Source organism: Triturus cristatus, chromosome 4_2 (assembly GCF_964204655.1).
Source record: "Triturus cristatus chromosome 4_2, aTriCri1.1, whole genome shotgun sequence".
Lineage (NCBI taxonomy): Eukaryota > Metazoa > Chordata > Amphibia > Caudata > Salamandridae > Triturus > Triturus cristatus.
In genome coordinates, this window is record NC_140586.1 from 267,839,305 (window position 1) to 267,866,420 (window position 27,116).

Genomic DNA, 27,116 nt, shown 5'->3' on the forward strand with positions numbered 1-27,116 from the left:
GAGCTCAGTATAGCTCTGTCACCAGAATTTCTACCTTTCCCACTCTAACTCGGTACCAGTACTGAGACTGAGAGCCACTCCAGTGCATCCCATGGTGGAAGGTTAGCAGGTTCTGCAGGACCACTGCAGTACCAGGGAAAGAGGAACTCTCATTAATAGGGCTGTTCTTGCTTTGGTGCAGCATAAGTACAAAAGAAGAAGCTTAAACTGTTTAGGCCTTCCATCTTATCTGTCCTTCATGGTCTCCTAATGGTGGCAGAGTTAGGCTCATCTTTGCCTCACTTTTACTCCCTTTGCCACTGTGTGGTGAGGTGAGAGAGAGAGGGGAAATGTTTTCACTCTTGTCCTCACCCCACTTACTTTGGGGTAAATAGGATGAAGCTAAGGGGCTAGAAAAGAAGAAGAGTTGGGTTTTGTTTATCTCTTGTTCCCATAGCATCCTTATTTTAATGCTGATGGGCTGGGGGCAAGGAGGATGAAACAACAGAAAGTAAACACTGGTCTAGGAGAGACCTGTTTGGGTTCTTCCCTTCCACCGTCCTTGCTATCTGTAAATCCGAGGTCGCAAAGCCAGAGTTAAGAGTTGCATTCTCTGGTGACCTCCAATTGCATCCTTGCAACAATCTTCTAGCACAGGGAGACATGCTGCCAAGTGATTTGCTGGAGAGTGTGATGCTCTTCACTGGTAGAAACTTACCATCCTTGGACTTGAATACAGAGCAGAGAAATCCAGCCTCTTCCGTCACTCTCTCTGCCAGGGACTTCTTTCCCAGCCCAAAGTCTCTCAGAGTGGAGAGTGAAAACCTCCTAACATCCTTCCACGACTGACCATATCTTGCAAACACCACTCCTGTAGAATGAAAACAAAACAAAATACTCAGCATACGAGCAGTCATATGAAATAAAATATGATAATGAAATAAAAGAAAACATGCATGAGGAAAGTATGGAAACATAGATATGTAAATCTTATTTATTCCCTAAAATGCAAGTTAGAGTCATAATGGACAAAATGAGGCACTGACAAAGCAATTGCATGTAATTTTTGTCAACGGAGATAGGCAAAGATTTAAGTAGTATACTTACATTAAAAAAAGAAAACAAATGGAGCCTAACAAATTACTATTTTATAGGTGTGATTTCATTGTTAGATAAAGCACTGAATAAAGAGGATTATTCTGAAAATCCTAGGTACTGTTATCAATCCGCTTCCCCCAAAAACAGGATATGCATATTGAAATTCAGGAGTGATCACAATGGAACAAAATGTATTTCACCTACCTTTTCTGGCAACTAATAACCCTGAATCGTGGCTAGGAAGGACCCTTATGATTTTAGAACTTCTGGGCATATTTATTAAAGAGTAGCGTCGCCCTTGCACCATGCAACAGGGCAAACGAGCGACACAACTCTTACGTTTGATATACCAAGCCACGCAAGGCCACCTTGTTGGCCCGCACAGCTTGATAAATCTACAGAAACACAGCACATCGCAAATTGCTGTGCTACTCTGCCCCAGGGAGGCATTCTGCATCACTGCGTGTTTTTTTTATACTTATGCCCCTTTATTTTTTATTAAAGTTGCTTGCATTTGTAAACCTATACGAAACATTTCTTGTGGTGCTTTCTTTGTGCCAGTGGTTGCAGGTGTAGGACCCTGTACTAATTTTTGGGGACAACTTATTTAGAGGCTCTGGTGTTCAACAACCACAGCATTTGCCAGCCACACCGGACATGTGATAAATTGAAAATGTGAACCCTAAGGGTCCGACTATGATGCCGGACAGACCTGAGTCAGTCCAACATTGTTTGGGTACTGGGACCGACCGACCTCCTGTCGGCGGTCCCAACCTAGCAATTAGGATGCGACCGAACACTGTTCGGTTTGCACTCAGCAACACCCCCCCCCCCCAGCGCCTTGAAACCCTCCCAGGTATGTAGTGCGCTTTACAAACTATGTGATTGATTGATTGACTCCTATTCTTTACAATGGGAGCATGCATTGCAACCGGAATGCATGCTCTCAGTGTAAAGGGAAGAGATGCAGTTCATCCCTGCAGCCCATTGCAGGCACATTAAGGTGCCTGCCGCGGGCACGGGTGCAGGGATCCACCATCCGGAGGCCTTGCACCCATGGGAGGTCCTGCTGGGGACCCAAAGTCGACTTCCTACAGTCTTTCTGTGTCGGAAAGGCAGGCACAGGAAGGCTGTTGGAATCAGACATTGTAATCCCTCTGGCATAAAAAGCCACCCTTGGGATTACAGTAGGATTTCCGAATGGCAGACAGGTCCTCCGAGCCCGTCGGAAGCCATTCGGAAATCCGGTTTGCATTAATTTCTGATCAACTCCATCCAAATGGGCCAGTCGGAAATTAATCTGAAATGAATCTGAACAGGAGATCACAATGCTGTAGGAACAGCGTCGACCGAGGGTCAGCGCCATTTCCTATGGCATCGTAATCGGGCCCTAGGTTGTATTACCATCTAAAAAAACAAGCATTTGCAATGCAATAGGTCTCGCATTTGCCAAAGATAGAGCTATTGGCATTGTAAATAACAATGCCTTTTATTTATGTATTGGTTTTGAAAACAGATAAATAACGGGTATTGTCATTTACGATGCCAATAGCTTAAACTATCGCAAATGCAAGACCTATTGCATTACAAATGCTTGTCCTCACCTGAATACTGGTCATGAGTACTTTGCTGCTGGTTTCTGCCCATGCTGGAGTTTTCCACAAGTAATTGAGTAAAGGGAAAGTATTTCATTTCAAAAGATAATACTGGTGGTGCCAGGCTGTGTCAGAGCAGCCACCATGGTAACAAAAGCATGCCTGAATGGGTTTCTTTTATGCGCGGCTCCTTACTAGATGCTATGATTTCTGTTCCACAAAGGCAAGAGGCATTGATCTGAAGTGGTCACACTGTGTGCGACGGTAACATTCAGTTTATGTGGCGCTCTGCTGGCTCAGTCATCCTATCTCTCCCTACAGTTGGCGCTCTGTCGAGATTAGTGGTGGGACGCCCTGTTGCTGAGGCAGCCATGCCCTCTACAAATGTCATAACATAACATAACACTATCACCAAGGGGGGGGTATCCTAGCGATGAGCAGGTGTGAGTGTAGTCACACCAGGTGCCTAGTGGGACCACTCGACAGCCACTCATTCAGCTTCTTGTAGAATTCCAGGAGTGACGAGGAGGCTCTGATGTGCAGTGGCAGACGTCCCACACTTTATGAAGGATGTAGGAGAAGGAAGTCACCCTACAGCTGGAAATGGGCGGCATCGGGCGCACTTTTCTAGGGGTTGCCAGTGCTGGGTTGGGATCAGGGTATCATACCCTGACCATGACTGAGGAATTCCAACTAGTTCCTTGACAGGGCCCACCCAGCAATGTCACAAAGTAAAATATTCCCAGGTGTGACAAGAACCTGTAGGACATCTTTTATGTAACACGACATTCACCATGTTTCAATGTTTGCACTCGAGTAAGGGCCACATTTCGAGTGAGCTTCTAAACTCGGATCCCTCCTCCAACCTAGTTTTGCACAGGGAGTGCAGTTATGATGTGTGTGGTGGTGAACACTGCAGTCATTTCCATCTGGTGACTTTTGCCGGGAGAAACCTGTCAAATGTTTCAGGTCAAAAATTACAGTGAGTTCCAATGTGATGGAAGAAGTGACATTTATAGAGCGTGAAAATGCCCAAGAAAGGGTGTCCTGGGGCACACTGAATTCCACATGTAATTTTTCATTTTCACGAGAACAACTCAGAATTCTCCACACCTGATAAACGCTGAACCCCGAAGTGTCGTAATTTCCCAGGTGCAATAAATACCTCACCCCCACAGGTGACCCAGGCCTAAGAAGGGAGGTGCCTCGTCATTAGCGTCTGTGCAGATATCGAGTTAGAATGCTAGCCAATCCCACCTTTGCCTACCTTCCTTCCGAAATCAGTATATTGAGTGCCATTAATTTGGGTAATTATATCACTTTGAAACAGCGTCATAGTTTCATATAAAAAACAAGCATTTATTATTGCACTTATCTCATCAATATTAAATTCCAAAGAACACTGAGGGCGCTACTGCACACAATATTGTTTTATGCATTCCCAGCCCGCCCAACTAACTAATGGTGTGGTCCTCGACGCAAGCTTTTATGCTACTTACATCTGGGTCTCGTGATTTGGGCCTAGCCCAGTCCGGCCGAGAGGACACAGGGCCACACGTCTGAGAAGTTTTAAGGTATCTGGTTAAATTAAAGGACCCGTGACAACTTCACAGACAGGCCTTCACTTTGATCCAGGTACTGGCTTGATGGCAGCGTGTTCTGCGTTTTTTTTTTTTGCCTTCTCTGTAATCCTAAAACTTACATCCTGCACAACCTGTTTCTCGCTGGCTGACCCAGCCCTTTTAACCATAGATGCCAACATTTTAGATTCGAAAAGTGGGTGATTTTGACAAAAAATCGGGAGAATGGATTACCGAGGGACTTCTATTGAAGCAGAGGCAATTTCATTAGGGAGATGGGTATAATAAAGCTATGTTTGGCTTCAGGAATCGGGATTTTCTTACCGCAATCAGGTATTTTGGCATGTATGTGTATTACAAAGATATTTCGTGATTCAACGACAATGCTCTCATAGTGTGACATGGCCTCTGTTTTCACTGTGCTTTCCCATTGCTTATGCACACTGCTGCAGTTGTGTATTTTTTTCTAGCCACGTAAAGGTTATAATCAAAGTACATTTTAGCAACAGGTTTCCTAGCACACAGCCGAGCGTAACCAGATATTTTTCTTCCCAGTATGAGAGTTGTGTAAAAAATAAATAAATCACATTTGCGTGAACTATTCTAACTATATTAATGTGTATATAACACCCCAGCATTCTATGTCATCTGTCTCCATGAGGAAGCTTCCACTGTGAGAGCAGCAGGGGAGCCCTCCTTTTGCCTTATCTTTATTGAAGTGAAAGCCGGTTGTGTGCAGGAGCTGGAAACAATAGAGATAAGGGGTGAGTCTTTTCCTTCGCAGACAGCAGCGGGCCGTTTATTCGCCTGTAAAGATCGGGTTTCTAGATGCATGAATCGGAAGACGGGAGACTAGCCTTCAAATCGGTAGTCTTCCGCCTGAATCGGGAGGGTTGGCATGTCTGCTTTTAACTCCTGCGGTGACGACGCGGCTTGAATAATGTCTCACCTTAGAGAAACATTAACGGCAGGGACTCACCGCGAGCCCAGCTGGAGGGCGACCTCGGGATACTTGAGACCATGATAAGCTTACTGCAACGCGTGCTGGTGAGTGCTGCTTTACACTGGTGCTGGGTACCCAAGAGAACACTGTGCGCTCGGCGCTATGCCATGCTTACATTGCGATGGTGCTGGAATGGAATTTATAAAGTGTCCCTTCCTCTGTAAAGCACCCTTCCGCTAAAGTCTATTGCTGTACTTTCCTATAGGTGACGTAAAGAAGACGTAGCACCAGCAATCACCAAACTCGGATTTTTTTGTCAGAATGTTCTGACAAAAAAAGCCCAATTTGGTCAATATGGCGGAAAGTTAACAGGTAATGATTACCCGTGAACTTTCTGTCATATGTACTTGCCAAATGTTACTTTCCCACACTTCTCAAAAATGATCACACGCAGATCTCCACAGAAGGGGTTTCTCAAGAAAGGCGTGACTTAAGCGCCTTTTAGGTAGTTGTGAGAAATGAGGGGTTGCGAGATCCATCTGGGCTCAGGGAAACCTTGGAAAGTGAATTTTCCAGAAGGCGGGGTAGACTGTTTTCAGTGCGAGCTCGCACCCGCGAGGAAACATACTCTATTTGAGTGGGAAGTTCTGTCACTGGGTGCACGAGAAGAGGGAAACTCCACAAAATTAGCAAGGGGGGTGGGAAACGGCAGCTGCGAGAGAGCCTGGCACGGAGCGAGAAGTCACAAGTATCCTACCAGCATCGAAAGTGAAAGCGCGCGTGGCCGCCTAAGAGAATATAGTGCACACCGAAAAGCGGACGATAATTGCGCTTAGAGCGCGGACGAACACAGTAGTTAGGCGCTGCTGCTTCCTGTCTAAACCGAAGTAAGTATCGCATCAACCGCCAATTAAAAAACACCTAACAAGAGCAATGACTAAGTAAAACGAATGGGAAGCAGCAACAGAAAAGACAGCCAAGAGGTGGAGCGTCACCCCAACATACTGATTACTTAATGCCTCGTAGAGGCAGCATTCGCTGCCTATGCGAGACCTAATAAGCATTAACCTCTTCAGTCTTAAATTAAGGATAACTGTTTTAGTTGAACCTGAAAAACTGCGGTTTCACTCTGACACACCCCTAAAGGAATTACAAATATGTTAGGGATCTTCTTGACAGGTCGCTTGCGTTTTTTTTCCGTTAAATATTTATTTTTTATCATGTTAACTTCATTTTGCTCCAAAGGCAATATTTCAAGTGAAGGAGCCAGGAGTAAACCGCAAGCAATATATCATGCAATAAAATTCCGAAGTCCGTTTTGAAGAAAAATAAATACAACTAACTTCAGTATGTAGGAGCGCATTTTGAAGAGAATAAATCATGGCCAGCAGCAACCCTAGACGGTGTAAAAAGAAAAAGATGAAATTCCAGGAATTAAAATATTAACCCAAAAAACTATTGTAGCCAAAATCATATGTACCTTTGGGAAGTAGATAACCACACTGAGGCTGTTATTGTGAAAGGCAACATGGACTATGGCTCAGAGCAAAAATGATAAATTCCGCTGAATGCATCGTATAACCAGTGGTTACTTTAGAGCCTGTGGTTGCCGTGAGGGCACCAGCAGTTATTTTTGTGGTCTGGGAACTCATTTATCCTCATCAGATACTGACTGCAAACAAGAGAGGAAAAAACACACAAAGGGGAAAGGAAGACCATGAGAAAGACGGAAATACCAATAAAAAGGAGAATGCAGGAGCGAGAGAAAGGGTCTGGGAGTGTCTGATAGTGGATTAAAACGGCCTAAGGTGGATTCCACACTATGCAGCCGTGGTATTCGAAGCGATGACATGTAATTGCATCAGCCGCGGGCTTCTAAGCTGAAATGTGAGCACCAGCGCTCATTCTTTTACAAATTAAGCACTGGGGGGGCATGTTTATCAAATTGTCATGTAGCGCAGCTCAATGCAGCAAGCTACCGTGCTACACTGCGTTGTGTGAAAGGGAAAGGGCAGGAATGTCCCGTATTTAACATTATACGCTGCATACCTGTCCTTTCCTTGAGCTGGCACAGAACCTGCTGCAGAATGCAGCACACATAGAAAGAGAAATAAACAAGGAGAAATGAAGATATTTTTCCTCAATACCCCTCACCTGGGGAGTCGTAGCATTTTGACGCTTTCCCAGGTCTACCAGCAACGGTAAATCTAGGAATGTGCCAAAATCTATGGGTGAATGCCTCGGAACACCAATTCACCACCCATGGAAGGCCTCCCAGCAGCACAGTCACGCAAGGCAGTCAAGGTGGCCTAGCGTGGCTTGATAAATCTTATTTAGTAGTTGTGTTGCCCTTATGCCCTTCTGTGTGCCACAAGGGCAATGCAACCGCATGATAAATATGCCCCTGGGTATTCCTAAATGATCACCAAGTCAACAAGGAAGTTCAAAGCAGTTATTCCAGTAGAACAACTAACTAAAGGATACATATTTTTTTTATTCGGTGTGAAGACAACAAACAGGGTGAAAGCAGTGACGGCCCGTGTAGGGCGTTTTACCGGGGCGGTGACGTGGCGCAGAGGAGGGGAAGGGTGGGGGGTTGCAAAATGCGGCAAACGGTCGATTTCAGGTAAGTTACAAAAAAAATTAATAAAACGAATTTTGTGCTGCATCGCATTTGGCGATGCAGCGCGCGCAACGAAATTCGTTTTGTTAATTTGTTTCGTAACTTACCTGAACTCAGCCGTATGCCGTATGCCGCATTTTGCAACCCCCCACCCTGCCCCTCCTCTGCACCACATCACCGCCCCGGTAAAACGCCCTACACGGGCCGTTACTGGGTGAAAGAAAATCAATTTAAAATAATGGGCCAACCATTATGAACTCTTAGGAATGATAAATAATTTGACTATGTACCATTCAATGCAGAAAAATAAAACTTTGATCGCAAAGTTATAAACAGATAAAAGGTGATATGAATTAGTGAAATACATCAATATTTTGTTCATTTACTTTTGTTGTAGCTTGAAAAATGATACAAAAAAATCTAGAAAAGACAAAAAAAATAAGGAAGAGAACAAAAAGATTGCTATACTTTCACAAAAATAAAAAAATAAAATATTGCATGAGAAAATTAAAAGGTTCCTAACAACACATGTCATCTATTGCATCAACTATGTAGCCTAAGAGTAGAAAACAAGAAACAGCTGGTAAGTTCATAACCAGTCGTACCTATATGTAGTATCATAGGTCCAAAGTTCTCCAAAACCAGGTCTGAATTTCATTTACCTTCTTAATTTTCAGGAGCACTCCCAAAAGATTTCCACCAATGCCCACCAAAGGGAGGTGAATTACTTCCAATACTTAGAACCAGTGGGATGCCGTATGATAATAGCCATATACATCAAGTCATTAGTAGGGCCACTGGAATTAGGCCGTTCTGCTGCAGTGTTTCTTTTTGCATAAAACTATACATTTGGCATATTTGCCATATAATCCATTATATGCTGCATAATCTAAAAAATTTAGAAAAATAACATTTGTCTGTCAGAACCCCTTTCCGAGGGCAAGCAGGGGTTACTGGGCCCAGCTGTGGTGGTTGAGGCCTTTTACTCCTGATGTCCTGGGACCAAAACTATAATGGATTCTCAACTGGGCCAAGTACCCCTTCTGCTATTGACTCTCAGGGATAACTGTGGTCGAGCAGTCAAGACTCCCTTCAGGGAATGTAGATAGAGGTCAGTGAACATGAATTATAACCCAAAGTGCAAAAAGCAAGAACAATAACTCAATGTTCAGTCAAATACTTTCTTTTTTAAGAAAAAGTAGTATTTTATTTCTAACTTTACACATTCAAAGAAATGCAACATTCAAATGCAATAACACAATACCCCTTGAAGTTGGGGCTCTAGTAGTTGTCAGGCAAATCCCTATCCTACCCTCCCTCGTGTAGCATGTTTGAGGTTATTCCCTATTTATTGGTGGCTGCATCCAGGGATTGCACACTGTTAGGCCATACACAAAAGTTCCCCTTGACTCTTCAGGGTTTTAGTCAAAAGTGTCTTTGGTGCTGCAGCACCTTTAGAAGCGAATCTCCAGGGGCCCCAAGGCCCTAGTTTAAGTCTTAGCCGCTCCTAGAGCACGGAAGCTGTGAGGATTTGGGTTTATTTTATGGTATAGCTGTGTGGCCTTACTGTGTAATACACTTGCATAAACTGTCTTGGGTCCAGTCAGGCTTATTTGCCCAACCCTAAGCTCAACCATGGTGGCTCACCTGCCATGGAAAGTTTGGCGGGGATTGACTTTGGGGGCCGTAGTGGCCCCCCTTGCACCCGGGCTCATTTTGGGGTTGGGGGCACCTATGGTGCCCCCTACATTAACCTGCACATTGTGGCAGGCATGGTGCCTGCCACGTATTGCAGGGATATGTAAAAAGTGCATTTATAACATTGCGGCGTATGCTGCAGCCAGCAGCACCCACAGCAATATTAAGTATGGCACTTGCAGCGACACCTGTGGGACCGCTGCCTTGTAGGCGGGTGGTCCAACTCCCCAAGACGATGGCGGACGGACTTCGTACTCAGCCCTTAAATATAATTAGGGCTCCCACATTTATGGTATTTATTTTTGGAACATTTCCATCTGTATTTATCCATATTTTTTTTTTAGCCATCTTATTGGTATTTATCCATATTTATTTTGTGTATTGAGGATAAATGGAGCCGTAAAATGGCATATGTCCACAGTTATTTAACTCTTGAATGTGCACTCATACATGGATGCCTATCACGATTTTGCAAATTAAGCAGCCACGTGTAACAAAGCACTGAACTCACAGGTACATATTAGTGTTATACTACAAACATATGTTAACATATACCTATATTTAAGGAAATCGGCATCGCATCATGTTTTTTACCTCTTCATGCTGTCTATCTTCTCAGCTGTTGCCTGGAAATCATTAAAGACAGCATGAGAGTCTCTCACAATAAGCACCATTTTAATTTTTTTTCCGCTTTTTTAAAATAAATACAGAGATGAACCACATTGTTTTCTGTCTGTATTTATCTGTAAAAATCAGTAAAAATGGAAAACCGGAAGCCTCAATTATAATTAGTTAATACTTTAATTTTCATTAATATTTTGCAGTTAATTATTAGTTATGTTAATTGTATAATAATGCTTTTATTTAAGTTCTAGGTGTGGGTTGTGTGTTTTGTAGGGGTATAGGGCGGAAAGTTAATTATAATTAATCATTATTTTGAATTAGTATTAATTATTTAATAGGTGATTATTATAATTGCGTTACTATTTTTTTCTAATTAGGTTTCAGGTGCGGGTAATGTATTTTGTAGGGGTATCGGGTAGGAGGTAAATTAATTATAAATGATCATTAATTACAATTTAATATAATTTAATTATTTAAATGATAATTAAATATGTTAATATTAATTATGTGTTAGGTGTGGGTTGTGTGTTTTGTAGAGGTATAAGGTGGGAAGTAAATTAATTCTAATTAATTATCAATGAATAATTATAATTTTCTTGATAATTAATTATGCTAATTGTACAATTATGTTTTAAACAAAAATTGTTTTAGGTGTGGGTTGTGTGTTTTGTAGGGGTATAGAGTGGGAAGTAAATTAGTTTTTGTTAATTAATCATAATTAATAGATGATTAATTAGGGTACTTGTATAAATAATGTTTTTTAAATTAAGTTTTAGGTGTGAGTAGAGTGTTTTGTAGAGATATTGGGTGGGAAGTAACTAAATTAGATCTATTTAATAATTGTATTTTTGTTAATACATAGGGAGCATCCTTCGCGCTCCCCACTAAAACCGCTTCTAAATTATTCATATAGAGAGCGAAAAGAAAAGGGGCAAGGATGCAACCTTGTCTTCCACCCTTTTCGATATTTTGGACACTCCCCTTGTTTCCCATACCGCACACTGGTTGTGGCTCCCCCACATAGCTGTCTAAGAAAAATGATGATCGAGGCTTCAACACCCATGCTCTCCATAATGTCAATGCGTGGTCCATAACAGCTTGCTATGGACCACGCAGTCAAAAGCAGCTGAGAGGTCCATAAAGGCCATACAAAGTTGCCGTTGCTTTGCAAAAGTATATTTATCAGCCACCAGCATTAGATTCAGGCATTGGCCTACAGTGCCTTTACCTTTTCTGAAGCCATATTGAGCCTAAGAGAGAATATTATTTTCTCCTACCCATTCTTCTGGCCTATTGGGTAGGAGATGTCCCATAATTTTAAAGAAGTAGGCCTATAATTTTTAGGGTTAGAGGTATCTCCCTTCTTACAAATTGGTGTAATTATTGAGTGCTACCAGAAAATTGGTGGCCCTACTTTAGATATTGAATTGAAAACATTTGTTAATAACAGGCCCCATAGTAAGATCTTAGTTAAAAAAATATTGACGGGAACCTAGTCTGGAACCAGGACCTTCAAGGCACTTGACTTGTAGGGCTTAATCTACTTCTGCTACTTCGAAATACATGGAAGGGGTATGAGCCATTGCATAAGAATCTACTTGAATGCTTGGCCCTTTGTTACAATGGAAAATCCTTTGAAAGTGGTTAATTCACCCCTCTTCCTCAACATGTACATCTAGAGATGGGTCCCCTGAATCTTCTAAAAAGGGGCATTTACTGTCTTCCAAAACCCAATATTATAATTTCGCTCAGAGATTTGAAATAAGTTTTCCCACGCTTCCTCTCTCATATTTTTCAATCTTTCTTATGTTATTTCTTTATACCTTACCCGTAAGGACCGTACTAGCTGAGTGTTTTCAGGGACCGCTTTTAGAGCTGTGCCCAGGTGGGAGAGTGCTTTGGAACAGTTTTATCAACCCACCGCAACAATGGGCGCTTTTCTTTATGGTGACCGATGGGTTAATTGCTGATTAATGACACTCAGAATATCTTGGAATACACCTGTCACTTGACTTGGGGTTACCTGGTCATCCAGACAGATCATCACCTCATGTATATTAGATGTCAGGACTGAGTTGACTAGTTTCTGCACATGTACTCTATCCCACTTTATAGTGTAGCCATTTTTCCTGGTAAGGGCCGCTTTGGGGACTTTCCTAGTCGTACTGGAAATATCACCCCTCCAACCAAATTCACAAGTTAAGGGGCATGATCGCTCAAGTCAATGGATAGGACCTTGACAGCCTTTATACTAGTTCTCAGATTATCTGAGAAAATGAAATAATCTATTGTTGATGCTTTAATGAGGAGCATATTTAGGACATTCCCATAAAGAGTGTGAATAAAATGAATTATTGGGTCCCTCTCTGGATTTCTAACCCCACAGATAGATTTGTCAACTATTGGGCAACTCTTTATATTAACCTCTTCAGTGCCCATGACGAGATAGTCTCGTCATGGAGCACGGTTGCGCTGTGCCCATGACGAGACTATCTCGTCATGAACCCCGCCCGCTAATGTAACGCCCGGCACAGGGTGGGGAAAGGGCGTGGCACTGAAGGGGTTAAAGTCTCCCATCCATAGTATTTTCAGGGGTTTGCAGTGGAGGATATATCTCATTAATTTCCTTTTCAGCTTCTTCCGTAACATGATCTAAGTTTCCAAAGTAGTTATTATAATAATGTGTAATAACCTGGTCCCAATCCCCCTGTCCCTCGCAAATCACAATGAAAAAATACTGACTTATTAAAATGTATTGTAATTTTCACCCTAACAGTAGTAGATAATAATATTAGCGAGCCTCCTTTTGCTCTGCCCATTCTGGATGTTAAGGCGGGGGTTTGGAATGAGCGATAACCATCCAGGGAGATAGTCCCCTCCTCCCATATTTCCTGGAAGAAATAGGATATCAAATTTGCTAATCTTACTTATCCATTCCATGTTGTTTTTCATACCATTGTAACCTGCAATATTCCATGATTTCAACTTCAACTCAGTGAACCACTCTAGAGTTTTACTCTCTTCCCTGGTGGATGGCTGGGAACCTGCTCTCCTTCTGTGAATCGGATCTCTTAATGTGCAGAGTCAATCACAGTCCTCTAGAATATCTAATGATGCAAATTGATTTGAGATGGGAATCCCTCTTAGGTCGTAGGGGTCACTGGGCGATAGTGATTTAGTGCAGAAATTGCTAAGGTGGGGGCCCATGAAAAGTTCTCTATCATACTGGTACTTTACAATACCTTGTGGCTTATAGAAAAACCCCAAAGGTAAGGCAACGATTTTAGTCCTCACTGTTGACACTGTAGGCAATTGACTTAATTGCTTCCCAACTAATACAATGCTATCCATGTTGACTACAATGCATTGCCCCTTGATAATTTTTGGATGTGGCATTGGCCACATGGTTCTCCTAGCCATAAGGAGGTGTCTCTGAATTTGCAGCCCCACTCTCGAGTGCTTAATCAACAAATGGCGCACTTTGGACATTAGTTCTTCTTTTATCGTGGGTAGGGATGGACTTAGTTCCTGAACATTGACCAGTACTAACGTATCAGCATGATGCCGGGGGGAGGCAAAAAAATTGTGGTTTGTTTCCTCTGTTTGATAGGTGGGCATTTCCCATGTCCCTCCTCACTCTTGTCGATGGCCTAATCGCTTCTTAACCTGAGCAAACTTGCTTTAAAAATGAGATCGCCACTCGATGATATGTAGGTGGGTGTCTAGGGCCCCACTCATTGGGCGCCCTATCCGGCTCACTCATAACCATGGCTGGCACTGGAGTAATTAGGAAAGGACCTGTCCTCCTCTCCCATGCCCCGGCCTAATCCTTCTCCTCCTGGGGGGGGTTTACACAAATCGGAAAACTAGGGGTTAACATGGGAGGGCCCTCTATTTTTAAGTACCCACCCCTTTATGTCAATTGGATTATCCTTTGTTCAATATTTTCCAGGCTTGTTGAAAGAGGCTGTACTATAGTTATAGGGATCATCCAATTTAGGAGGGGATGAGTCCTGCAACTGGGATTTAGAATCCATCAAAGTTTTTGTTATGGGACCTTTTTAGATCTTTTAGCTTGACTAGATGATAGGTCTCTCAACACAGCTTTTTTTTTTCTTACCTATTGATTCCTTAGGAGGTGGTGCCAAATAGTCACTTGGAAGCAGGTGTATATTAAGTCTGTCTGGCAAGGAATCATCTGGTAAAGTAATGGCATCAATTCTTTGGGGGATGGAACCAACTGGGTCTCCCTCAACAACCTCTCCCAGTGAGAGTCTCCATTCCGTTATATCTATTTCCTTTGTTATTGCGTTTGTTGCTTTTACAAGATTCTGGCAGCTTTTCCTTTTTTTTGCCCATGGTAGAACTCCGACGTCGTCGGTGGAATCAGTGATGTTAGGGGGGCCTAGCCCAGTCTCCTCCGAGCTCCGACGGGTGCGGACAGGCCCACCCTTGGCCCGAGCGCACCCATGCATGTGTTCCGTGCTGCGGTCCATGTCACGTTTAAGAGCGCGTAAAGCTGTCCTGGGAGGTTCAATGGGAATTGAAGTTTTTTCCTAGCTGTGCAGGCGGTGTACAGTGGCGTGGATTTCTCCCCCTGGCAAAGAGCATTTGCTGGTGGCCACCATGCTCCGGGTCCGAGTTGCGCTTATGAGTGCATGAAGCTGCCCTGGGGGTTGACGGGAATTGAAGATTTTCCCCAGCGGTGCAGGCGGTGTACTGCAGCATGACTTTCTCCCCCTGGGAAAGAGCAATTGCTGGATCCTACATGTATGTTTATTAAATGCAAAATATTATAGTTTAATTTATATTGTTACAATTTATATTGTTGTGCTTTTTTAAATTATAATATTTTTAATTAATAATGTTTCTGATGCGTAAATTAATTTTAGTAAATTTTTATTTTTTATGTTTTTATGCTTTTCTATTTGTGATTAAAATGGCTTGTTTTTAAAAAAAATTATGTTATTGAGTATTTGTGTGCTTGTATTTTTATATTTTACATTTTTAAATAATTTTAAAAGTTATAAAATTATAATAGGAAGTACAATTATTAATTTTAATAATAGTTTTTTAATTAGATATATGTAAATATATTCCACAACCACGATCACTGATTCTCCCGCCTCTTATGGAGCGAGCCCGCAGCGGGGAAGTGAACCCCTTCAAATCACCAAAAATCCCCTCTTCCTATACATAGATAGCATGCAGTTCAATTCCTTTTGAGTGTTTATTTTCCAAGCAGCTTACAGCTCCTTGCTCAAAGTTCAGTTGCGTTTGCTTTGTCATTACGTATATACTTGTGATTCTACCACCACAAAAGAAGGACTACATGGCTCACATTTTTAGAAATACCTGTAGCGACCATCTTATGACATTAGACCTCATGTTACAAACGGTGTGAAGTTATTCCATATATCTGTTTAAAGTTTATTTTACCATGAATTTTCCGAATCCAAAAAGCTCATTAGTTACAAGAAGGTATTGCTCAATGAATAAGAAAGACAACATAAAGAGTTCAGTATTGCATAATCACAAGGGACAACTCATAGAGAAGTGGCAGGGTTCTCCCACGGTTGTGGTACAGTCAGGTATAAGTAAGGAAGAAAGGCAGCAAGAGTTTTGGAAATATTTTTGGCATTTTGATACAATTAAGGTGTCCTGGAGTTGGGGAAACATTATTTTACGTATCCAGGGAGTCAAAATAGTGAGTGAAACTGATATTTTACAATGGCAGGTAACAGATGAGATTGAATTAAAATGTATATTTTTATGGGCTCATGAAGAACCCCTGTGTCCATGTAATACCCCTAGAATTCAAATATTAACAGTCACCCACCATCTTAGAGGCCCTTCTTGATGCATTCCTCACAGATGCTTACGATTCAGGAATTGAAACATAAATGGGACACCACACACTCGAGGACTGCATAAGATCAATATGTGTTAACCAGTACTATAGGTTAGTAATATTCATAGTACATAAATATATTAGTGAAGGAGGCAGGTCTAAAGACAGTGGGCAAATGAACAAGGGTTTAAAACTGACACTTCTAGTACACACAGGAAACCACACACCCTTAGGGGACCATGGAGACCCCTCTGGAGCACATGATAAAAACTTTCCCTGCAGACAAGATGAAGATAAAAAAATATAGTAAACATTGGTACAAATGTGTGCTATAGAAGTCTCCCCCAGGACATTTTGTGAATCCCCGAGTATCTTTAACAGGATAGTAAAAAAGAATTTAGCAAACGTAAATTATAAAAGCACCCTTTTACAGTATGTGGATGACATTTTGGTGTGTAGCCCCACTGAATACCTTTGCAGGGAGGATACTATTTGTCTCCTTTGCACACTTGCAGAAGAAGGATACAAAGTAGACAAAGACAAATTACAATATGTGCAGACAGAAGTTCATTATTTGGGACAGAAAATATCCAAAGATGGAGGGAGGGTGACACCTAACAGAGAAGAACATCCCAAAAATGCCCAAGCCCACCACCATAAAACAAATGCAGCAGTTCTTAGGACTCTGCAATTATGTGAGACAGTGGGTATTTGGTTATGTCACCTTGACTGAATCAATTTTGACCGCTTTAAAAGAGTCCCATACCAATGGAAACAAAATAAACTGAACTGATGAAAGAGAGACAGGATTTTGGGAGCTGAAGAATGCAATCACTGCGGATCTTCGCAACCAAGGGTCCGGCCGTGCTCAGGGCACAGTCAATTGACACTAGCAATTCGTTGTCCCATTACCTAACCATCAGATGCTTCGCCTTATGCCTCATCCTCGGTCACTCTGCCTTAAAGACACCTTCCAGATATTTTAAATCTGGGAATTTGGGAGCCGGGTGTCTGAACTTTTTCAGAGCAAGCCCCACTGGCACGGATCAACAACTGTCTCTTTACCACGTCAGACTTTATCATTGTTACCCAGTCCTGTCTCAGTATTTCTACACTGGTCCTCCTTGTACGTTTCTGTTGTCACTGACATTTTCACCTAACTATAATGTTATTTTATTCTTTGTTGTTTTCAGTGAATTTATAGTTTTTTTTAAACATAATGTAAAACTTTTTTACCAAGCGTAAAACCAACCTCCAGCCGCACATGACCTAGGGACGTACATGGCGTGGTTTGGCCTCAGTGCCTAGCCTGTGGTAAGGGTCTACATTTAACCCCCATATTCAGGCAACCCAATGCCATGTGCAGTCTTTGGCTGTGTGCAGTGCGGGATTGTAATCAGGGCCTGTGCCAACCCATTGACTTAGCCTCCTCCCCCTAGTCCCTTTGGGTCCTTAGGACCCCAATCCTATTGCTTTTTCTGTTTTAAAGGGGATGGTGGCATACGGCTCACCTCCCTAAGCCAATAGTGATCCTGGTGACCCCATCCGCCAGGGCCAAAGGATATTTGTAAATGGGAGGTGGGGTTTCATGCCCCCCACCCTGAGCCACAAGGGGGCCCAGTAACCCCATCCCTTGGGTCCAAAACATGTATGTTAGAGGGAGGGGGGCATGTGTTGCCCCCCTGAGCCTTTATAGGCCCCAGGGACTCCATACCCGGGGCTGCACTTAACTTTAAGGGGAGGGGGGCACCTCAGCTACCTCTTGGACCCCATCCCGGGTCCTGTATTCTTTGTGGGTGGGTGCATCAGTGTCCACCCGGGACATCGAACAAGCAGTACTTGGGGGCCATGGTGGGAGCACCAGCTTGAACAGCTGTTTTTGTTTGTTCCCACCGGGTTTGAGCAATATGTGTTTCCTTGCCTGCAAGAACACGAGCAGAGGAACAAAAGCCTACTTCTACACTGCAGGAACATTTTTAAAGCTCCCACCAAGTAGGAGCAGACATGCTTTCCCTTTCCGCATTCCTCCACTTTTTATTTTTTTTATGTTGCTGCTGATTAACGGTTCTTCCACAAATTTGTGGCAAGATCTTTTTTCAAAAGACTTTTTGCCCTAGGCTAGGTCCATCAGGCTAAGGGGACAGGGGTTCCTAAGAAGGCTGCTGCCACATCCTTGTTGATGTGGCGGCAGTCAATCACATCTCGGCATGAGATTTTTTCTAGCCTTAATTCCTCAAAAAACATTTAACAGATTTACACCAAATCACAAGCAAAGTACTCTTTCTGGACAAAGATCTATCTTTCTGCCAAATGTGGTCAAATCAATTCAGACATTTGGGCTGTGGCTGTGTCTAAAATTATTTTGGAAAAACAAATGGGGAAAACACCTTTTAACGCCCCCCTTTTTGCAGCTCCGCTTGATGGATCACCCCTAAACATTCTGCGAATGAAGTAGCCAAAAATAGAGCACTGTTTGGGAAGTTTTGTGCAGATTTGTCAAATGGCACAAATACTATTAGCAGCACAAAAAAAGGCATTTCCTACGGAAGCACCGTCCTAACTATAAGTACCCAGTTGCCCAGTGACGAGCGCCACCGGATATATATGAAGATATAGATATAAATATCTATTGGATTCATCATGCAGAAAGTAACATAACTATAGCTAAAACTGTAAAGGAAAACAATGCTTGTGCTTAGGGTTCAAATCTATTATGAAGAAGATATTGAGGGGCATGTGCATTACTGCCATTGACAACCATTTGTCATCTAAATCTTTTCTTATTGACTTGGCATGTTGTGCCTAGAAATTTTTTTTTCATTGTTCTCCAAAAGGAAAAATATTTTTTTCAGGTTTCCCGCTTTTCACCCTAGGCCCAAGCACAGTTACAGCCTTTTTAGGTTTTGTTTGCACAGCTCTTGGGCTGTGCTTGTGAAATCTATTGTATTTAATCTAAATCTTAAAAGGGGTCTTTTTGCTTTTCTTGCTTTTCATTGGTTCCTGTGCTTGCCACTTACTTTTCCTCCATTTCTATTTGCTGTGACATACTGTTTCCTGCACTTACCAATGCTTATTCCTGTGCTTCTCTTATCAGTTTCCTGGAGAGCAAGTACTCTTTCCTTCCACTTTTGTGGAACTATTTTTGTAAGGATTTCCTTCTACAGTGTTTGTGCTGTGCTTCTTTTTATTTTTAAAGTGCTAGCATTTCTTTTCAAACGTTTTTGCCATCCGTTCTGCTGTCTTTAATTGGTTTAAGTGATTTCTGTTTAACTCGATGTACATGTTATTCTCTACACGTGACTTGGAACGCATCAGCTTCCAAGCCTTGTTTTTAGCCCTCTGGTATTTCAATCCTAGAAACACAGACTACCCGAAGATTACCGAAATGGTGTATGCCATCTTTCAGATCTACTGCCCCCGGGGCAGAAACAGGCATGCACTTTAGTACTTGTATTGCTGTAAGGATTCACGCGGGGAACAGTTGAGGACTAACCTTGTGGCTGACAAATCTGGTCAGTATCTGACTTGTTCTTTCAAACCCCCGTCAACTCGAGTGTGCCGGTTTGTACTTCTTCTACAACAACTGCAGTAGAGGAGCTAAGCAGTCCCTGTAATATTAAGATTGCCTAATACAATTAAATGAGTATTGAATATTGATCAGACAATGTATGTGCCTCCTCTGTGCTCCCCCTAAAGGCTTCCTACCATCCCCAAATGCCAAAGTTCAATTCACACCCTTAAGCAGACAGGATTTACTATATCAAACCTTCAGAATATAATGTACTCGTGTTCATTACTCCACCCCTGCATGCCGTGTCTAAAATGCAGCACAATCTACGCTTGGGTCTCAGGTGATACCGCTACCACAGCACCCCGCCCTCAACAAAATCCCGATCCCTGCCTTCCAGTAATAAATACATGTGCTAAGAGAGAAGATTTATTTTATCTTGTTGGCGCTATAAAGGTGCATAACATCAGTTTCTAAATTTAAAAAGGCCTCCTAATTCAATTCTGCATAGGCACTGAGCTTTGGGGGGGAAGGGGGGCATGACCCAGCACCTTCTAGCTGGTTACATCATCCAGTCCCGGATCACCTGCTCATAGTAATATAGGGGAGGGGGATTGCAGGCGCGCTGTACAAGACCCATGATATAAAACCATAGAGACAGCCGTCACCTCAAGTTCTGTAGCGCTCCAAGCTTGAGCCCTCATGATACTCGGTACTACCATAACCCCACCCCTTCAGTCCCCATTCACACCCTGCAGTCATTTTCCTTCCACTGAATTTGTCACTCTTGCTTTGCGCTATCTCCTCTTCCTTTCCTAGCGTCCTGCACTCCCCTTCAACTCTTTTCCACACCTCTTACCACGCTGAGATCCTGCAGACACACAAATACATATCCTTAATTCGATCCTGGGCAACGTGCACTGCCCGATTATGTGGTCAGTTTTGGTCATACCTCTTAGTACGCAAATTTTGCGAAGGCGCCTTGCTTTATAATATAAATATGGGCTAATATATTTTCATAAATGTTCACCCGTGGACCTCCTACGCTCGCACTTCCTATAATCATATCCTTGCAGTATCTTTATTAGGTTTTCACCTACACAGTGCTTGCGCTGTGCTTGTTTAGGTTTTGCCTGCTCTCTCCTTTGCCGTTATTAATGCCTTCAATGATGCCTTACGCATCTTTAGTTAATGCATAGGGTTGTGGCAGTGTATGCGGTCCTGTTCAGTTGGCGCCACAGTCGTCATTGACAAATACATTACACGTGCATGATGAGACAGCTGGTCCTTGCAGAGCCTGAGGTGGGTTGTCCTCTCTTGGAGAAGCAGATTCATGACCTAGGGCCTCATTACAATGTCAGCCGGAAGGCGTCCGACCGCCAGTCGGATTTTCCTAGACCACGTCGGAGTTGCATTCCGACCGACCGATTATGATGTCCGTGCAACCCATGCAGTCTTTCCAAATCGGTTCCAACAGGCTCTTGAAAAACTCCTGTTGGTCAGAACCGTATAGTACACCTCTACGGGCAACGTTTCCGACCGAGGGATTACAATGTTATTTTCCGACAGCCTTTCCGAGTCAGCCTGTCAGTAAGTGACTTTGGGGGTCCATGGCACGGCCCACTTGGTGAACGGCCTCCAGTTGGAGGCCGAATGGGTACCCAAGGGACCCCCCTGTAAAAACATGCACTGTGTGGTAGGCACTGTGGGGTGCCTGTGACACGGAGCAGGGTTTTCACCAAACGGACTCTACTACAGGAGGTCCACATCCAGCACGCAGAATTATTAGAAACCCTTAGATTAATCGACTATAGGGCCTTCACTCAGTTAAAGCACTTAGATGCGGACAAATCCGGGACTCTATTGACTAAACGTCTGAGAGACGACCCCCGCTATCATTATTAGCCAAATTAACACACTACAGGGCAACATGATATGTACACAATTCGAAATTAACTAAGCATTTAGCTCATACTACGAGGCACTCCATAGTAAACAGCCGCAATCAGACACTGCACTTATTGACACATTCCTTGTAGACTTACACTACCCACAGGCCCCACCAAGTATGAAGGACGCTCTGGAGGCCCCCATTACTAGGGCTTAAATTAAGGTAGCTATTAACGGACTCCCACGTAATAAGGTGCCAGGCCTTGATGGCCTACCGGTGGAATTCTTCAAAGCTTATTTGGAGATTCTCCTGCCTCATTTAGAGGAGCTATATAATAAGCCGCTTGAAACGTGTCACCTCCCATGCACCACAATGCAAGCATTAGTGGTGTCCCTGCCAAAACCAGGAAGAGATCATCTGATCGATATTTCGAGCTATCTCCCATTATAACGGTTATCGACTGAACACAAAATATTAAGTAAAATCCTGACCAACAGACTCCAACCCTATTTGAATGGGTGCATACATATCGATCAATGTGGCTTTATACCGTCTCGTTGCACCTCACTAAACATACGGAGACTGCATCATGTTATGGCATCTGACATAGACCACTACCAACACGCCGGTTGCATAGCGCTAGACATGAGACAGGCGTTTGATACGCTGTCTTGGATTATATGTTCATGGCCATCAAAAGGTTTGGACTGCCCACCGCCTGCCTAAGGTGGGTAAGTCTCCTGTACAGCACCCCAATGGCCAGGGCTAGAACTGGGAAGCACATTTCGAGAGAATATCATGTGCACAGAGGCACAAGGCAGGGCTGCCCCCTGTCCCCATTACTATTCGTGCTGGCGCTGGAACCGTTGGCACTCCAACTGTGACAAATATCTGCTCAATACGGAATACCGATTGGCACATCCATGCACCTGGTCTCTGCATATGCAGACAATATAATCCTATACGCTAGGGACCTACTGAATGGGTTGGAGCCGATACCGGAGATTTTTGTCAAATTTGAAAGAATCTCTGGCTTGGCCATTAATAAAGCAAAATCAAGCACCTTCTTCTTCCGCGATCAACCAGGCCCTGATGGAGTCGGGTTCGGGGCACTGTCCCTGCCGGTGGCACACCACAAGTTTAAATACCTGGGTATTAACATTTATCGCACACACATAGACATGATGGAGGGAAACCTCAATAATGCTATAAGGGGAATACGTGCACAAGTGGCTTTCTGGACCACGCTGCCTCTCTCAGTGATGGGGCGAGTGGCGGTGTCAAAGATGGTGGCGCTCACGAGGCTTCTTTACAACTTTGCTAACTTACCGATTATAGTACCCCAGCCCATTTTAAGTTTTTTTTTTACATTTTAAAAGAAAAAAAAAAGGTTGGCATGTAGACAGTAAGGTCATAGCATTTCACATATAATCAATGACACAGATTGCAATAAAACATCAAGACCCCTTTACCGCAGTACAATAAGTTGGTCCTCGGGAGTACCAGATTATCCAATGTTATCAACAATATCATCTCGACTCCCCGGTGGCACACATATCTCCCCCCGGAAGGTGTTCCATGGCCCCCATATTTGCGACCATTTCTTCTGGCAACCCCTGGTAACATAAATAGGTATCTCTGTCACCATACACCAATCCATATCCCTGGCCCATTCAGCTATGCCCGGTGGATTCGGAGCCCTCCACAATCGTGCGATATTCCGCTTGGCCACCATGAACCCAAAGTGACCCATATCCTCTCTTTGGCCGTGAGGTCAGTGGGGTCCCATATGTTCAACAAGATTAATTTGATGTTGCACTGTATCGGCTGCCCCAATACTTCCTCCATCATGAGTACTACCCCATCCCAGAATTTCTGAATTGTTGCACATTCCCAGAGTGTATGGATGAAGATGCCCTCTTGCCCGCAATGTCGAGCACATTGCGGGCATAGCCCATATGGACCAGTGAGGGTCTGGACAAATATGTCCTGTGGAGGATCTTTAGCTGGACCAATCGGAGTCTAGAGGAGATGGTAACCTCACGTGGAGAAGCCACTGCGGCCTGCCACTCCTCGTCCTCCAGGCCTGCGACATCATGGTCCCATTTACCTCTTAAGCGAATTAGGGGATCGGTCATGTTGTTGATAAACTTCTTGTATATGAGAGATATGGCTTTTTCTGGCAGATCACCATCCAAGATCCTGTCCTCCAGAGGGGAGGATTCAGGGAGGACCGTACCTTTAGGGAGAACTGCAAGCAATGTGTGCCTAATATGGATGTATCGGAACTACACAGAGTCGGCCATTTCAATTTCTAGACTTAATTGAGAGAAGGGTATGACGCTGCCTGATTTCCAAAGGTCTCCAATTCTGGAAATACCAATGATATCCCATTTGTCGAAGCCCGAGGAGCGCGACAGCCGACCCAGCCGGTCACAATGCCAACGTGGCGTAGCTTAAGTAAGCCTACCCTCCCAACCCAGGCTTTTGGTAGCGTCCTTCCATACTTGCACAGCATGTTTGGTCGGGCCGGTCAAGGAGATTTTTTGAGATTTCGTACACAGTGCACCCTCAAACCCACCCCCGTGGAGGAGCCAACGATCGATCCGAAATGCTGGGTCATCATGTTGTCGATTAGTGCACTGATTAATATCAGCAAGCTGCGAGGCCCAGTAGTATCTCTTCATGTCTGGGAGCCCAATACCCCCATCAAACCACCCCAATGTGAGTTTGTGCATGGCAATGCGGGGGGTTTACCCTCCCATAGCAGATCCCGCACTGTGCCCTCCAGTTCCTTGAAAAATGGTTCAGCGATCGGAAGGGGCGTATTTTGTAGCATGTACAAGAGACGGGCAGGGACATCATCTTGAATAGTGCCGCTTGTCCTGGGAGGGTCAAGGGGAGTGATTTCCAGTGCTGGATGTCAGATTTAAGACGTGTGAGTGGCGGCCAGAGATTAGCATCATAAGATTGCGACAGGTCTTTAGATACCCCGATTCCCAGATACTTAAAGCCGTCTTCAGCTTCCGTCAGTTGACAACCCCTGGGAAGATGAGGTCACCGCCCACTAAGAACGTAGAACAACGATTTGGACCAATTGATCACGTAGCCTGCGAACCCGCCAAAAGTTTTGAAAATATCCATCACCACATTGAGAGATGCCGCTGGGGAGGCAAGATAAAACAGGATGTCGTCAGCATACAATGATATGCGGTCCTCCAGTCTAATATGCCTATTTAAGGCCCCTAATGGCTAGGTCCTGACGGATCCATGCTGCCAGAGGTTCCAAGGCTAAGGCAAAGAGGAGCGGCGACAGGGGTCAACCTTGCCTGGTGCCCCTACCAAGAGAAAAGTCAAGGGATTTCCGATTATTAACAACCACTTGCACCAACGGTTGACAATATAGGAGATGCACCCATATAATAAATTCCGGCCCAGTCCTAGCTTGCAAAGCACCGCAAACATGTATGGCCATTCAACAGTGTCGAAGGCTGAAGCGGCGTCCAATGATACCACCCCAGCATCCTCTCTGATCGTGTCCGCCTGCAGAGTACTGCGTGTAGTCGGGGGAGGTTAAGAGATGTGTTTCTCGCTGGCATGAACCCAGACTGATCCAGGTGTATCAGATTAGGAAGAACTTGTAACAGACGAGTGGCAAGGACTTTTGCAAGGATCTTGACCTCGCAGTTAAGTAACGAGATGGGCCTGTATGAGGAACACAGCTCAGCGGGCTAACCCGCTTTGTGGATGACAATGATGATGGCTAATCTGTGATCCTCAGGAAGGATTCCCAACTCCCTACTTTACCGAAATATGTCTGTGATAAAAGGGACGGTCATGCCCGCTGTAAGCTTAAATAATTCTATGGGGATCCTGTTAGGGCCCGACGCTTTCGCCCCGCGCAAATCATGGATGGCCTTCTCCACTTCGGTTACTGTAATATCTCGGTCCAAGTCGGAACTCTCCTCCTGGGTAAGAACTGGCATCTGGATATCACGAAGGAGAGAAGAAGCCTCCTCTTCTGAATAGATCCTGCAGGAGGTATACAGGGAGTGGTAATAACTGCCAAATGCGTCCGCAATGTCTTGCGGAGCGGTTAGGCGGGGGGGTGTATCGTGGCAATTTCGGCCACAACGCGCCATGCCCAATCTCTGTGATCTAGCCAGGCCAGCAATTTGCCTGCTTTGTCACCCACATCATAGATCTGCTAAGGGTAGCCCGATATTGTGCCTTAGCTGAGTCTGTGGCTAAGTCCAAAAGCTCCTTGGTCTTAATTCTGAGCTGTTGGCGCAGCTCCTCCGAGTCCAACGAGTCAGCCGCGCGCTCCAGTTCTAGGATCTCCTCCTCTAAACGTGTGATATCAGCTGCCCTCTCTTTGCGGTGCCCTGCAATCTGTCCCAGAACTACCCCCCAGGCGACAGTCTTATAGGCTTCCCAGAGTGAAACAGATGAGCTGACCGATCCCAGGTTTTCTTGGAAATACAGGTCAGATTCAGTCAGAACCTTTTCCTTGATTGAGGGGGTCGTGAGATACCACAAGTTAAGCGGCGCCACATGGCCGATCGTGGGCTTTCCTACTTCCAGCCTACACAGAACGGGCGAATAATCAGAGATCCCCCTGACCAAATGTCGTATGTCTTTGACAGTGTGGAGGTGGTGTGTGAGTGTAAGCACATAACACCCCAGCCCATTTGTAATACCCTAGACCTACTACTGTCTGACCTGATTTAGGGCTCGGGCCAACGCAGAATTAGCCTCAAGAAACTACAAATTGGCACAAGAGAGGGCGGTCTGGTTGCACCGGATTTCCGGGCTTACTATTATGCGAGCCAACTACAGTGGCTGTCCTACTGGACTGCGGGGTGTGACCTCCAAGAGATTGGCTACAACACGAAACAAATAGCCTAGGGCTCAATGCACACCCTGCTGCCACCTCACAGCAGATCCCTTTCGACATTGCTGCCTTTACTACAAACTGCAATGAAATGCTGGAAGAAAGTTCTAAAATATACCTCTAGCTGCAGCCCCTATGCAGATAATATTCCATTATTGGGAATCTCTCTGCTGAGCGGCAGGCTAACGACACGCAAACTTGGGCCCTGGCTGGAAGCGGGAGTGGAAACAGTGGGGGCACTTTTCAATTGGGAAGTCCTGATGGATCATGAAAACTTCATGCGAGAAACAGGAGCACCAAATACGCTCTATATGGTGCATGCTGCGCTTCTCCAGTATGTCAAAAAGCACTGGTCCCCGACCCGAGAAGAACCCAAAACACACAAATGAGTTAAAACTTTATACTACATGGGGCGGGGCAGTCACCTAGTCAAATGGTTATAGCCAAGGATACGGACTCATGCCCGGCTGCCCCTTGACACCCTGCGTGCTCAGTGGGCAAATAATGTGGGCAGAGAACTCACTGACAGGGAAAGGAAGGACAGCCTAGAACACCCACTACAGACATCCCGTAATGCAAAATTTAAGTTTATCCAATATATGGTACTGCACAGAGCATATCTCACACCTTACCGATTACAGAGAATGTACCCAGAAACGGCACATTATGGCCCTAGATGCAAATTGGCAGAGGCGGACTTAATACACATGCTGTGGAAGTGCCCGAGCCTCCGAATTTTCTGGGGTGGGGTAGAGCGACTAACAGAGGACACTACACATCTCCCTATGGGCGACTCGATACTAGAATGTTTACTAGGAATACGAAAACGTAA

General features: G+C 44.2%; 1 protein-coding gene across 1 annotated transcript in view; it reads right to left on the reverse strand.

The window, feature by feature from the left end:
* LOC146833607 (cytochrome P450 2D6-like) overlaps positions 1-27,116 on the reverse strand; it is a 251,268-nt gene that overhangs the window by 122,232 nt on the left and 101,920 nt on the right. Inside the window, exon 3 of the mRNA XM_085601484.1 lies at positions 698-850. Coding sequence (XP_085457610.1) covers positions 698-850 — 153 coding nt within the window. The remainder of the gene's footprint in view (positions 1-697; positions 851-27,116) is intronic.